The sequence below is a fragment of the Adiantum capillus-veneris genome, chromosome 8, assembly GCF_014529385.1.
Source record: "Adiantum capillus-veneris isolate H3 chromosome 8, ASM1452938v2, whole genome shotgun sequence".
In the NCBI taxonomy this organism is placed as follows: Eukaryota; Viridiplantae; Streptophyta; class Polypodiopsida; order Polypodiales; family Pteridaceae; genus Adiantum; species Adiantum capillus-veneris.
The window spans coordinates 97,840,907-97,854,214 of NC_140938.1; the positions used below are offsets into that span (position 1 = coordinate 97,840,907).

The window sequence follows — 13,308 nt, forward strand, 5'->3', positions numbered from 1 at the left end:
TTTGCCAGAAATCCAATGTGTGCTTCAGTAATTTAAGCTTGAGAGTAACGGCTGCGAGCGTGTGGTTGTGGAAGACAAAGTCGGTGATCTCTCTCTCTCTCTCTCTCACACACACACACACATTGATATTTTCTCTCTCTAAAGAAAACTCTATGTAATGGTCTGCACTCGCGCGGACTCTTTGATTAAAACTTTTTAATCAAAGAGTCCGCGCGAGTGCAGACCATTACATAGAGTTTTCTTTAGAGAGAGAAAATATCAATGTGTGTGTGTGTGTGTGTGTGTGTGTGAGAGAGAGAGAGAGAGAGAGAGAGAGAGAGAGCCATTACATAGAGTTTTCTTTAGAGAGAGAAAATATCAATGTGTGTGTGTGTGTGTGTGTGTGTGAGAGAGAGAGAGAGAGAGAGAGAGAGTTGATGTGTGTGTGTGTGTGTGTGTGAGAGAGAGAGAGAGAGAGTTGATATTTCTCTCTCTAAAGAAAACTCTATGTAATGGTCTGCACTCGCGCGGACTCTTTGATTGAGAGAGTTTTTTTAATCTTTTTTTTAAGAGAGAGAGAGAGAGAGAGAGAGAGAGAGAGAGAGAGAGAGAGAGAGAGAGAGAGAGTTCTAGCCCAATCCTTGCTTTCATGCAACGACTTCGCAATCACCTCGGCCCCATCTTTAGCCTTCATGTTAGCAATACCCGTGTGATCGTCATCACCTTCCTGGCCCTTGCCCATGAAGCCCTCGTTGGTAAGGGTCCCCTCTTGTAGCTCGCATTGAAAATTCAAAAAGAGGATTTTGGAAATTCTCAGAGAGAGTCCATGTCGACGTGGACTCATTTATTTGGTCACTGATGAAAATGAGTACAATATTTGACCTGGTCTCTAGCCCAACCTCGTCGCTACGGTGAAGCGAAGGCATCAATGGTGGATGTTTAATCTACCATTGATCAAACCTAGTCTTGCAAAAATATTAGGGCTCTCCTTGCATCACAAATGCCCTTCAACCCTTGGATGTCCCGCCTCAAGGCACTCTGCCTTAACCATCTAGGTTAGCAGGCATCACTATATCCGTATGTATAAAAGTCTTTAAAAGTCTTGCCTCCCCTGTTGCGACGATCCACCATCTCGGATCCCGCCCATCTTGCAGGTTGAGTTGCAGTTGTTGATCCCTTTACTTCACTCTATATCACTTATAGACAAGGCTTGCCCAACCAAATCCAATATATGGGGACACTATATTTGCCTTTCCTAGCCAGCATTGTTGTGTCAAAGTTGTTCGTTGTAACAGCCAACAACCTAGTCACCCTTGGAGGGGAGTACCCTTTGGGGTGCTCAGGCAAGTGTACATTGGGATTTCACTTTGTACAGATTTTGCAAGACAGCAAAAAACCTAATAGGGGTGGGACAACTCCACAAGGTAGTGGAGAGGTTGCAGCATGAGGACAATGGACATGTTAAAGGAAGCTGCAAGAGTGGAGCCTACTTATTGCATATAATGGGGTCACAATCTTGTAAGAGTCTCATGCAATGGGAGGGGAAGATGTTGAAGCCCTCTGGGCATGGCAGATTATCCTACGGTCAAGAAGGTAGAAATACTGACGATGGTGAATCTGTTGATCAAATTACCGTGGATGCTACTGCATCCAACTCATTGAACCTTTTGGTCACAGGCAACGCATGTGTGCTTGTGTAGCTACATGTGGAGGGCCTCTTTTTTCGCTTTTGTAGTATATCAAAGCCTTCCTTTGGCATTCACAACAAATGTGGCACTCTTCCATTTCTTCAAGGTGGGTCATTAACGATTAAGTGTATTGGCAGATGGAATGATGCGACAATCACCTTGGGCAAGTTTTTATGATTTAAGTTCTATATGTATCTTGTTGGGTTTTGCTCATTTTTATGATTGCTCGGAAAGGTTTGCTCGGAGTTTGGAATTCCCCAAAGGCATACCTAAGAACTTATTATACCCAACTCTTGTACAAAAACTAGTCTTAGGAATATGTGCTAATTGTGTATATGCTTGATGATAGCAGGAGCTAAATTTATCGTTGAGAAAATACCAAGCTCCCTTTAGCTAATCAAATAACTCGTCCAGTCTAGGAAGAGAATACGTGTTCTTAACAGTCACTATGTTGAAAGTATGGTAATCTATGCACATGCATATAGATCTATCTTTCTTCTTGACCAATAAAAAGTGCCTCTTATGGCAAAGAACTTGGTTATATGAAACCACTGGTACGACCGGCCGCCTTCGGCGACCTCTCTCTCCCCCCCCCCCCCCCCCCCCTCCCCCTCTTTATCGCGTGCAAAGGGTTTTTTTTTATAGTTTTGGACTTTAGCCTTTAGGTCGCAGATTGCGACACGTGTAAAGAGCTCCCCCTTCCGCCATATTATGTTAGTAGATGGCTTATGTAGTCAACAAGGTGTTGTTCTACTTCCATGGCTTTTGGGTGACTAAATTTGTAAGGAGGCTTACTTATAGGTTTATTTCCAAGCACCAAATCAATGCTATGTTTCATTGAATTTTGTGGTGGTAAGCCTAGAGACAATATTTAGGGAAAATATTAGGGAATTCTTGTGAGTGAGTGAGAGAGAGAGAGAGAGAGAGAGAGAGAGAGAGAGAAGGGGTGCTACATTGAGGAAGTTCCTTCATTAGAAGACACTCATAGCTTCTGGCTAAAGAAGGACCTAAACTATGTAGTCATGCTCTACTAAGGATGTTCAAGGCCTTACGTTTTCCTTGTGCTTTGCCTTGTGGAAAATCCTTAGTTTCACGATTGCCAAGACAATTTGAAGCAAAGCTACTCTTTCTTGACTCTCTCAAACCCTTCGTTTGAGAGTGGTTCTTGAGGCCCATGGATTTCAAAGAGGATTCTCCCGTGGGAGTAAATGATTTATTTTGTTTCAGATACAAGTGACTGTACATATGCTAGCGCAAGTGTTTACGCACATATCATCAATTTCAGTCAAATCTTTTGGACGGTGGGTTTTGACCTTAGCTTAATACTCTATATCAAAACCACAAATAAAACTCCACACCTTATGAAACTCATTGATACCTTCTTGCTTTGGGACAATGTTTCGATAATTGGCTATGTAATGAGTAAGTTTGAGATTATCCATTGCACACATACCATAAACATCCCAATTTTGATTTTCTCATTTTTACGAAAGAAACTTTATTGTGAAATGTACTCTCCAAAGATTCCCAACTGGTTGGCTTATGAGGCTCTTCGAGACTCAGGCACCATTTGCAAGCCTGGCCCTTCAAAGAGAGGATTGAAGGTTCTACCCTTTTTTCATCTTCTAGAGGATGTATGAATACCACTCTGCTTATGGAGAAAGGTATTCACATAGTCCGCACTCCACTCGCTCTCTTCCCGCTTATAAAGTGGTGGTGTCATGTTCTTAAGCTTTTTGCCAACATCATCTATGGAAGAAGAGGTAGGCATACCCTTTAGTAATGCATTAGCAGCAACCGCAAAAGGAACTTCTTGAGCACCACGAGAACTCCTTGTGTCCCTTGATGTTGCCAACCCATAGGTGGAACTCCTTGAGACCCTGTAGGTGGAATTGGTGTTGATGCACCATGTGCTCACGATGACCAATAGATCAACAAGAAGCCAAATGGGACACAATTTGATCCACCTTGGTTTGAAGACATAGGATTGAGGATGCCAAACACTAGCAAAAATGGGTCATACCACACAAGGAAAGTAAGACTGGTTGATCTAGCTTGTAACCATGAATTTCAAATCACCTTTGTTTCGTTGGAACCATTTTTGACAGCTTGAGTGCCTTTGCTTTGCTTCCCAAGCTCGAAATCTTGCTCGAGTAGTTAAATCTTACAAATTCTACGATTGATTCATTGACTTGGATTGTACCAGTCCGATGTGAAACCCGGGTTCGATGTCGAGGTTCAAACACCCAAATCCCTCTAAGGCTATGAACCTTCAAGCTTTTGTGAGATGTGGCCCTTGACACACTTGGGCACCCAATTTCTTGAGAAGATGTGAAAGCAAAGTCATGGTGGCAATGCAATCGATCTAGCCCTCAGGAAGAAAGAGAAAGAGAGAAGATGAGACGGTGATTTGTGAGTGTTTTAGATGGTAGTAATCATGTGTCGAGTTCTTCCTCCGACGGATGAACTCTTGCTTCTGATTTGGTGGAGGGCGAGCGGGTGCTCCCTCTTTGCAAGCCCCCTCTCATGTAGATTTGTCACCACACCCCTCATTGACTTCTCTCCTCCTCCTCTTCTTTTCCTTCAGGCACATCTAAACTGGAACTTTTTCACCCCTTTTGGAAAAAAGACTTGATGACCCCTTCTCTCCAAAATGGACTAGCCCTATGAGACCAATGAAAGGACATAGGGAATGGCTTGTACTTCCAACCCATCATGCACTTATATAGCTTCTTTCTACTACAAGTCCCTTTCCCAAGCCAGGTGGGCTCTTAACCCCTTGCCCAAGCTGTGCCTAGGACCCTTAACCTCACACCCAAGGTGGGAAAATACCTGTCCATTCTCTCACTTACATTCAATAATGAACTCTTTTGCTTGTGACAAGAAGTAGGGGGCCTTTAAAGTTCACCTTGAGGACATAAACCCAAAATCATATAAACACATTATTCCTTTGCAAAAATTCTTCTCAATATAGCTCAATTACTCCAAGCATCATGGGATTGGCACCGATAAAGGCATGGGCATGGTGATTAGTGTAGAATGTCAAAGGCCACTGCTTGTGATGTATGTAGTTCGGATCCATCTCTTGCATGAAAATTTTACTGTAGATTGTGAAGAATGCAAGAAATCTTGAAAGTATTCGCGAAGATTCGGGCTAATAGAGTTAGAAAAATGAGTTAGTATGTGCTATGAGGTAGCATGCAAGACCTTGCAAGCACAATGCAATTTTTTTAGCGTTAATTTTCTTTTTTGAGCGTCGCAAAGCTTTGCCCAAACTATCGTGTGAAAGCTCTCTGAAAAGTTCCTACAATAGCTTCTCGTCCAAGGGGTAGAGGACAGTCGAGTATATGATGTGTCCAAAGAATCTAACTCTCTTTTTCAACGAATGGTTTGATGCCAACATGTAGGTGTACCCTCAAGTTTATTCTTGTTCTAGGGAGTCTGAACCATGCCTTAGGTGAATGGCCCTCCATTTTTCATCATTTATACTAGGGAAAATTACCAAAATACCCCTGACAATTCCCAAAATACCCATGTTTCTATTTTGGTTGGATTGTTCAAGATTTTTTAATCATTATTCCTTTTTTATGATTGACATCCATTTTTGCATGCTTAACATGTAATTCGCCACAAATTACCTCGCAGAAAAAGGCAATTATGTCTAAAGATAATGAACCAATCCATCTCCAAAGCCTACATAATTGACTCAAATTCTGAATTTAGCATCCTAAATTGATAAGCAATGAGTCTTCTTATGAAAAGCTACAAATTTTTTAATCTTTGGAGAAATTTAGTTTCACAACAAGGGGTATTTTGGGAATTTTGGAAAATTTGAAGGGCATTTTGGGAATTTATGACAAAATATTGGGGGTGTTTTGGGAAATTTTGAAATTTGAGGGGTATTTTGGGAATTTCCACAAATTAGAGGGGTATTTTGGTATTTTTCCCTTTATACTACTCTATTATGAAGAAGGAAATTCACATAAGCCATGTGGCCCAAAAAGAGGCTTGCACAATCCTGAACCAAATTGTCGGTGGACAAGAGGCTCATTCCACTGACTATGTATACTGAGAGAGACAGAAGTGCATCAAGGGTGCCAGAGGCTAGAGTGGGTAGGAGGCTACGATGCCTTGAAATTTGATTGTCTATGTTTTCTACAACAATCATTAGCAAAGCATGTACTACCTATCTCAGTATTGTTGATATGATCCCTCGTAATTGACTTGTCCTTGTGGCCATCAAGGCTCCTTGCTCCACCCTTGGCATGGAGCTTAATAATAGTCTTACTATGGTACTCGTTGTGCACGTATATAGTCTTACTATGGTACTCTTTGCCCGGTGGTTCCCTGCCCCCAATCCTATCTAGCTAGGTATGTGGTGCCTCTCGAGCAGAAGCTCATGATGTTATGCATGGTATGAAAAACACCGAAAAAAACTCCGTTTTCCTACATGAGAATCTTCTCATGAGGGTGTGGGTGAGTGGGCGCAATCCCGTAAAACTAGTCTAAGGCGAAGCTTCGGACGGCTTTTATTAAAAAAGATATGTTCATAACTTCTCACTAAATAGTTTGGGTGGTAACAGTCACATACAACCAACCTTCATTGTGTTTTTTCAATCCCAGCTTGCTTTGCAGAAAATATACATTGAAATTCTAATTTCAAAAGTGAGAGTCCTACGTGGGTCCTTTTTCTCTCTTATTAGATTTTTTTTTTCTTTTTGTTAAGGCTTGGTTTGTGTTGCGTGCATTACAGGTAAACTCTGAATAAGAGGAATTTAGAATGACTTTATCACCCAAAGTGGTAGGTTGGTAATGCCAGTTTTCTCTTCAAAATTAATTAGAGGTCTAAAGTTCAATATTCATTGGATAGATCTTTTTTTTCTCTTGGGATAGTTCGGCTCTGTCTAAATTTTGGACTCTAGAGGATGTGGCACCCTCTAGAGTTTGCCACATGGTGCGTTGTCGGTCACATTTTATGCCTTAGTTTCTTCCACGGCGAGCGAAATGCTCAAATTAAAAAGGTGTTTAATCACCAAAAAGATGTTTATTCATGCACGGGGTTTGAACCTCCAGCCAGTTGTCGGTCACATTTTATGCCTTAATTTTTTCCAAGGCGAGCGAAATGCTCAAAAAAAAAAAAGTTGTTTAATCACCAAAAAGATGTTCATTCATGCACGGGGCTTAAACCTACACGGATGCGTTGTGAGTAGAGTTCTCCACCACTAAGCTAAACGCAGCTCGTTGCATTGCATGCAATTGCCTAAGATAATAAGCCCACACCTTCGGGGGGTCGGGGGCGGGGGGGGGGGGGGGGGGGGTTCCCCTTTTATGTGTACGGGCGCCCCCGGTTGCTGATTGCGTCACGTAGGCAATCGTGTGGATCAATTCAACATGATTGCTTCATCTAATAATACACCATTGCTACATGAGGGCCCTATGTCTCTAGTATTCTTTACTATAGAGCTCCTCATAAACCTATTTGATTACCGCATTCTAAAACCTTTATATAGAATATATCCCCCCAACCCACAAAAACACACTCACACACACACACACACACAATGTCAAATTAGCGTTTTTTAGAGGACATGACCCATGCGATACAAGAAAGAGAGAGAGACAGAGAGAGAGGAGGGGGGGGGGGGGGGGGGGGGGGGCGCACGTGTGTGTTTGTGTGTGTGTGTGTGTGTGTGTGTGTGAGAGAGAGAGAGAGAGAGAGAGAGAGAGAGTTTTAACATCAAAGGAAACTATTCCAAGAGACCTTAAAGATCTAACAAACGAGGAGTTGAACTCAAGACCTGTTATTCAAGAGGGAAATGGCATAACCAATTTGCCACACTTGAGTGGTAGAAAGGTTATACCATTTTCCTCTTTCTATTAACGCGCTCACACACCCGAGAAGAAGAGAGTTTAAACATCCTAAGAAACTATCCCGAGAGACCTTAAAGATCTAGCCAACGCTTGTTATTCAAGAGGGAAATGGTATAACCAATCTACCACACTTGGGTGATAGAAAGGTTGTACCATTTTCCTCTTTTTATTTTCGTGCGCACACACCCGAGAAGAAGAAAGTTTTAACGACGTAGGAAACTATCCCAAGAGACCTTTAAGATCTAGCCAACGAAGAGTTATAAAGAGAGAGAGGTGGGAGTGGTGAAGGATATACAAAAAATGTGACGTATGTCGCGGGAAGATGTATAAAGCTAGATAGGGTAGAGGGGCCAATAGCGAGACGGGTGCCAATAATAACACACGACAACCCCCAAAACAAGCACAGTGACGTTCGGGTTGGCTTGGGCGAGCTGATGTGGGGTCATGCCATTCGCTGAAAACCTGGTTCAAACCCGGATTGAATGCATCCTTGTTTTGGCGCCTCGTCGTCTCAAATGTCTTGATGATCGGTTTTTGCATTGAATGTCATGCCAACTTGTCGCAAATGTTTTGCGTAGAGGTAGCTTTGGAGCCACCTATGTCATTTGAAAGCCCTATGCGATGCGCATCTTTTGAGCCCCTTGCAACCCAAAATTGGCCATGGAGTGAGGAGATCTTCTGTGCGCAAGTTAAATGTACCCTTACTTGCCCCTCCACCCTACACACACACACACACACATACACATACACATACACATGGGTACATACATGTGTACATACACACTGGGTATGTACAAATATACCATTCATGCATTACATAGATGTGTAGAGCGTTCAAATGTGAGGATACAGAAACAAAAGAGAGGGTGTGACTTTTTCTATGCAAGCACATAGTGAGCTTGAGAAAATATCTGGGATGGACCATTCGAAACCATTGGTAAGAGTGAGCAAGACCCCTCAAGCGCACGTTTACAAGGTCTATTGGCAGCTCTCTAATCAACCCTAGGGTAGAGGTGCCAGTAAGTAACAGAGCCCCAAAGCGGGGATGGTCCTACCCCCTGAGAACGTTTGAATATATATTAAAGTTGACTCTCTTGCACCTAAAGAGAGACAGCTTAACGGGAACATGTTCGATTGCCATTGGCCGAATCGAGAGTTCGAATTTTGCTGTCTGAAATTTTTCCTTCTCACGCAAGGTGCGTCTCTCTTCTGGTACGCACTTTTGTAACACACGATTGTCGACGACGACTTGTGCTCGCACTGTTGGCCATCGCTAGGCTTGGTGCCACTGCTACAGGTAGATGAGGTAGGGCGCTACGTTTTGCACCTCCTCTCTGCAAACAAGGTAGCAAAGCCAGAGAATTGCTAGCATGAAGTTAGTCGTCTCTATACTGGCTCCTCTACCCTAATGAAAGGACAATGACTTTCTTCAAAGAGCTCTAAGTGTAAATTCAAACCCTGTAAGAAGCAACTTTGGAGACGCAAAGAGGTTTGAGAAAGGAGATGCAGGTTGCAAGGCTGGAGTGAACAGAGGAGACAGAAGAAGACAGGAGAGCACATCCTTTTAAGAGAACCCCTAGCAGGAGAGTAACTACTGCGTTGAAGTGACAGAAAAGAGAGTGGCAATGGGTTATTCCCTATGTTTTGGAAGAAGATCATGTCTCTATTGGAAGATTTTCTCATTATATTTTCTCTTCACCAAAAAGACAGTGTCAATTCCATGAGGAAGCAATTTTCCTTATTGAAATCATTCTGCTAACCGCATGAGTACTGCTGCCACATAGCTGTCAACTCCATGTGTGGAAGTAATTTTCTGTATTGGTATCATTCTGCTAACTGCACGAGTATGGCCGCGACTTTGCTGCCCACATGTGCTGCAATAAAATTTTCAATAGAACATTGTAAAGACTATATAATAATACAATAAATGCACATAAGAAATTGGAATTCAACACCCTGGAGAACAAATTAATATTATAATAACCAAAAAACCACACTGCCCTCAGTGACTTAGATTATCCAGTAATCGTCAGAATTTGCAAAATGACATATTACAATATCACAAATGCTGCACATTAGACACTGAAATGGAACTCATAAGAATCCTTCTGCAAAAAAACAGTCGGCTTGACAAAAAGGAGTTTTGAGATCCTCAAAATATATGCTCCTGCCAAGACAGCACCTGAGCAAGATTGCGCAATGGATGGTTTCATTGGGATACTCTGCAAGAAGTTTTTCCATCCTTGAACTGACAAGCCAATGTGAGGGACATGGCAATACTGACAAGCCAATGTGAGGGACATGGCTATGTTGGAGTAATATTATGTGATCCGAAGCAGGAGACCGCCATCTCAATTGCAGCTCGTTTGGACATCAGGGAATTTATTTGACCTATCAAAAAGATTATGTGATCCGATCTCAGGAGGAGGCTGCCATCTCAATTGCAGCTAGTTTGGACATCAGGGAGTGTAAGCTTTTCGAAAAGGCATATGCACAACCAACATGCGGTGGATGGCTCCATTACACTATCCTGCAATTCTCAAAGAATCAGTATTTGTCAGATACTGCACATGACAACCCATATCACATCAGGCTACATTAACAAATCTAATCATTTTTCCCTTACAGAGACGCCGACCACCTTTCATGTTCAACCATCTTTGTAAGACTCTTTGTCTGGGTCAATTGAATTATAGACTTTTATGCAAAATAGACAATAGTAGAGACAAACCTTCAGTGTAGCACTCTGCTGCATATGCACCAAAAACCATTAGCTACAAAACATCGATTCCCAAGTGCACCATCCAGCTTCCTGCTGATAATATCCATCTCTGCAAAATGCCGCATTTTAGACATCCCTTACCTTTAGATGTCACGTACTTGCAGACCTTCAGTAGTAGGCATTTAAACCAATATTCAAGAATACTAAAGGACAGAACTACACCCAAAAGGAGTAAAACCGCAGCAACGTGGCCGCTTCTCGGGGCTTCCCGCTGCACCAAAATTCAAAATTTCTTAAGTAAACTCCTTGTACATTGGTCAGTCATTTCAAAATGGGAAAATCCAAGCCCAAAAACAGAGAATCCCGACTCTGTTTATCTTCCAATTACCTGCATGCACACAATCACCTGTGCAATTTAAAATACAAAAACTTGTGTAGAAAATAACAAAGATGATCTCACTAAAGAACTGTTTTATGTTTCAGATCGTATAATGCTACTAACTACTGAGGTTCTAGGATGCTTCAATTCAGTCTTATACATAATCTTTTGATCTCATTGTTCAACATTTTTCATGTCTGCTCTAAGTTTTAATTCCAAAGTCACTATTAACATGTTTTAGTCTTTCATCCCAATGCATGCTTCAGGGTTACTTACCTACTTGTTACTATGCATTCATCTACTGTCTAGGGCTTGATCCCAAATGACCCATTTGTTTGGTTAAGTCATCAACGTCTGGCTTGGAAGACTCCCACTTCAAATTGCTTTCAAGTAAAGATGCAGACGAGGGCAGATTGTTGCTGCCGCTGCCCATGGAAGCAGTCAGTTCCCCACCATTAGCTGCGTTGGTGGCTACCATGCTGCACTGCACATCAATGAGTTGTTGCCAAAATGCGTCACTGTCACTATGTTCGAAAGACTCACTACTGATTTCTTGAAAAGTATCAGGAACCTCAAATTTGCCAGCATTTTGTGAAGGCCAATTCCCTTTCACACTTTCTAGCTGGGAGCCCTCTGGCAAGGACTGCTCCCGCCCATCTTGCATGCCAGGAGATACTCGCTGGGTTGCATCCTCAATATACTGGTCTTGAGCCATCTCATAGAGCAAAGCTTGCAATTCTTCATTCACATCTGGATGCGTACCATCCTCTTGATCCTCACTAGGAGAAGAAACAGCTTTCTGCACATTGCTGGACCCAGCACTAGGTAAGCGTCGCTTCCTTGTAATGCTCTCCAACTGCTTCGTCTGCTCATTTTTCTGTATGAGCTGGGCAACAAAGGAAGGGTTTTGCATTGCTTTGGCGAGGAAGGCCATCAATTGCTGCTGTTTTTTCTCCGTTTTGAGAAGGCGTTGAGAAAGCATGGAAATCTCTTGTTGAGTGGATTGCTGTTGCTGGCGAAGCCTGACCACTTCGGACATGAGCAAGTTTTTATCCCTCCTGAGACCATCCATTTCTCCTTGCAAGCCTCCATATTTCCCCACTTCTAAACAGGGCCCGCCTGCGGACAGCAATATCTGCTGCTGAGAGGTCGGCACAGGTTTTCGCCTCTGTATACCTTTCAGTAGAAACTTCTGACCCCTCAGAAAGCCCTCATTTGCAAACTCCCATCGGTTGGAATCTACCTTTCTAAAACCCTGCATATTTAGATGGATGTTTTGACAACTTACATCAGCACAGCTTTCTTCAACCTTTTGAAACAGCTACTTGATGTGGATGCAAATCGCTCAGGTACTCACCTATTCCAATCCACTACATCAAAAAATGTGAGCAATTAAGAGGAGAAAGGGAGAGAGACAGAGAGAGCATAGTTACCGAGGGAACAAAACAGGGTGATGACCAGGAAAAATCACACACAACAACGAGGCAATGATATATACTAATTACATTCCTGTTAATTGCTCACAGAAAAATGCCAATCACAAAGTAACACCAATTGCTTACACATAATCAAGAGTTAGACGAAAAGGAGGCGTCAGAAAACAAGATCCATGTAAATTCCCATAAATGAGCAAGAACGACATCATGGACAAGACACTTACGTAAGTGTTGAGCTGCCGCACGAAGCTGGAAAAATTGTTGTGCTTGAAGAAGCGAGGTAGCAGCTCGCGAGAGAATGCATGTGGGTCCCAAACAACGAAACTATTGTTGGCAGGCCCCCAAGAAACAATATGGTTGCAGGATGGGTCCTCAACCATGTCGAATGTCTTCATCAGGAAAGGGGGAGGCATGGAGGCTCCAGCACTTCCATTGGGATGCAGACCAAGCTCCCCTGATGACGCCACAGCCACTTCTTCTTTCAGATGAGTACCATCTCCAGGTATTGCGGCAAAGGGTGTGTTAGCAGAAAAGGAGCCCTCGATTACAGATGCAGATGCCCAGTGATAGCCCACAGCAGGTGCCGGGCTTGCAGGTCCCAATGCCGGCTCTGTTTCCACACCCATTTCCTCCTTGACATAGGAGCCTGGCGCATAGGGCATTGTAGTAGCAGAGGGAGAGGATAACCATTCGTGGCTCTGTGCTCGTACTGGCACCCACTCAGGATGGCCATTCGTAGCTCTGTGCTCGTGCTGGCACACACCTCCTGATTCAACAGCCCTGTTAAAACTATCGCACGCTCCAGTGGCCCAAGGGACAGGCTGCTGCGAAGAGGCGGCGGGATCAGAGCCTGAAGAAGGGTCGTCAGAGGCCTGGTTCGAAGACGAAGTCCTAGAGGGGAAACGATTCGCCATAAAACGCAGAGATGAAAGATCAGAGAGAGACTCAGAAACCCGGGGATGGTATTGAGCGTGGTAGTGTGTTAAGCTAAGAAGGCACCGAGCATCTCTCTAGAAACTTCGCCGAATCGCCTTCCACTTCTAGATGGTAAAGTGAGCGCCCACGTGGGATTTTTACATGTGTCGCTCATTCGTTCGGATAATTAGATCGCATCGGAGCTCCAGAGGAAATCAGCTTCGTGGCAATTTCTGAGCCGTTCATTAGATTCCCTAGAGCTTGGAGGCGTGTCCCAGGGCCCAGTAGGTGTAGATATCTACCACAATTGACGACAAA

General features: G+C 43.2%; 1 protein-coding gene across 2 annotated transcripts; it reads right to left on the minus strand.

Moving 5' to 3' along the window:
• Positions 1-9,495: 9,495 nt before the first annotated feature.
• Positions 9,496-13,088, minus strand: LOC147452617 (uncharacterized). 2 transcript variants are annotated; one of them, XM_086518255.1, is made up of 4 exons: positions 12,300-13,088; positions 10,920-11,894; positions 10,270-10,648; positions 9,496-10,068 (listed from the first exon to the last, which is right to left on the minus strand). In XM_086518255.1, exons 1-2 carry the CDS (start codon positions 12,987-12,989, stop codon positions 10,938-10,940), a joined length of 1,647 nt encoding a protein of 548 aa, XP_086374381.1. In that variant the 5' UTR covers positions 12,990-13,088; the 3' UTR covers positions 9,496-10,068; positions 10,270-10,648; positions 10,920-10,937. The 2 variants fall into 2 exon arrangements, with proteins under 2 accessions (XP_086374381.1, XP_086374380.1); XM_086518254.1 differs by having other exon boundaries at positions 10,916-11,894; positions 12,300-13,087.
• Positions 13,089-13,308: the final 220 nt, after the last annotated feature.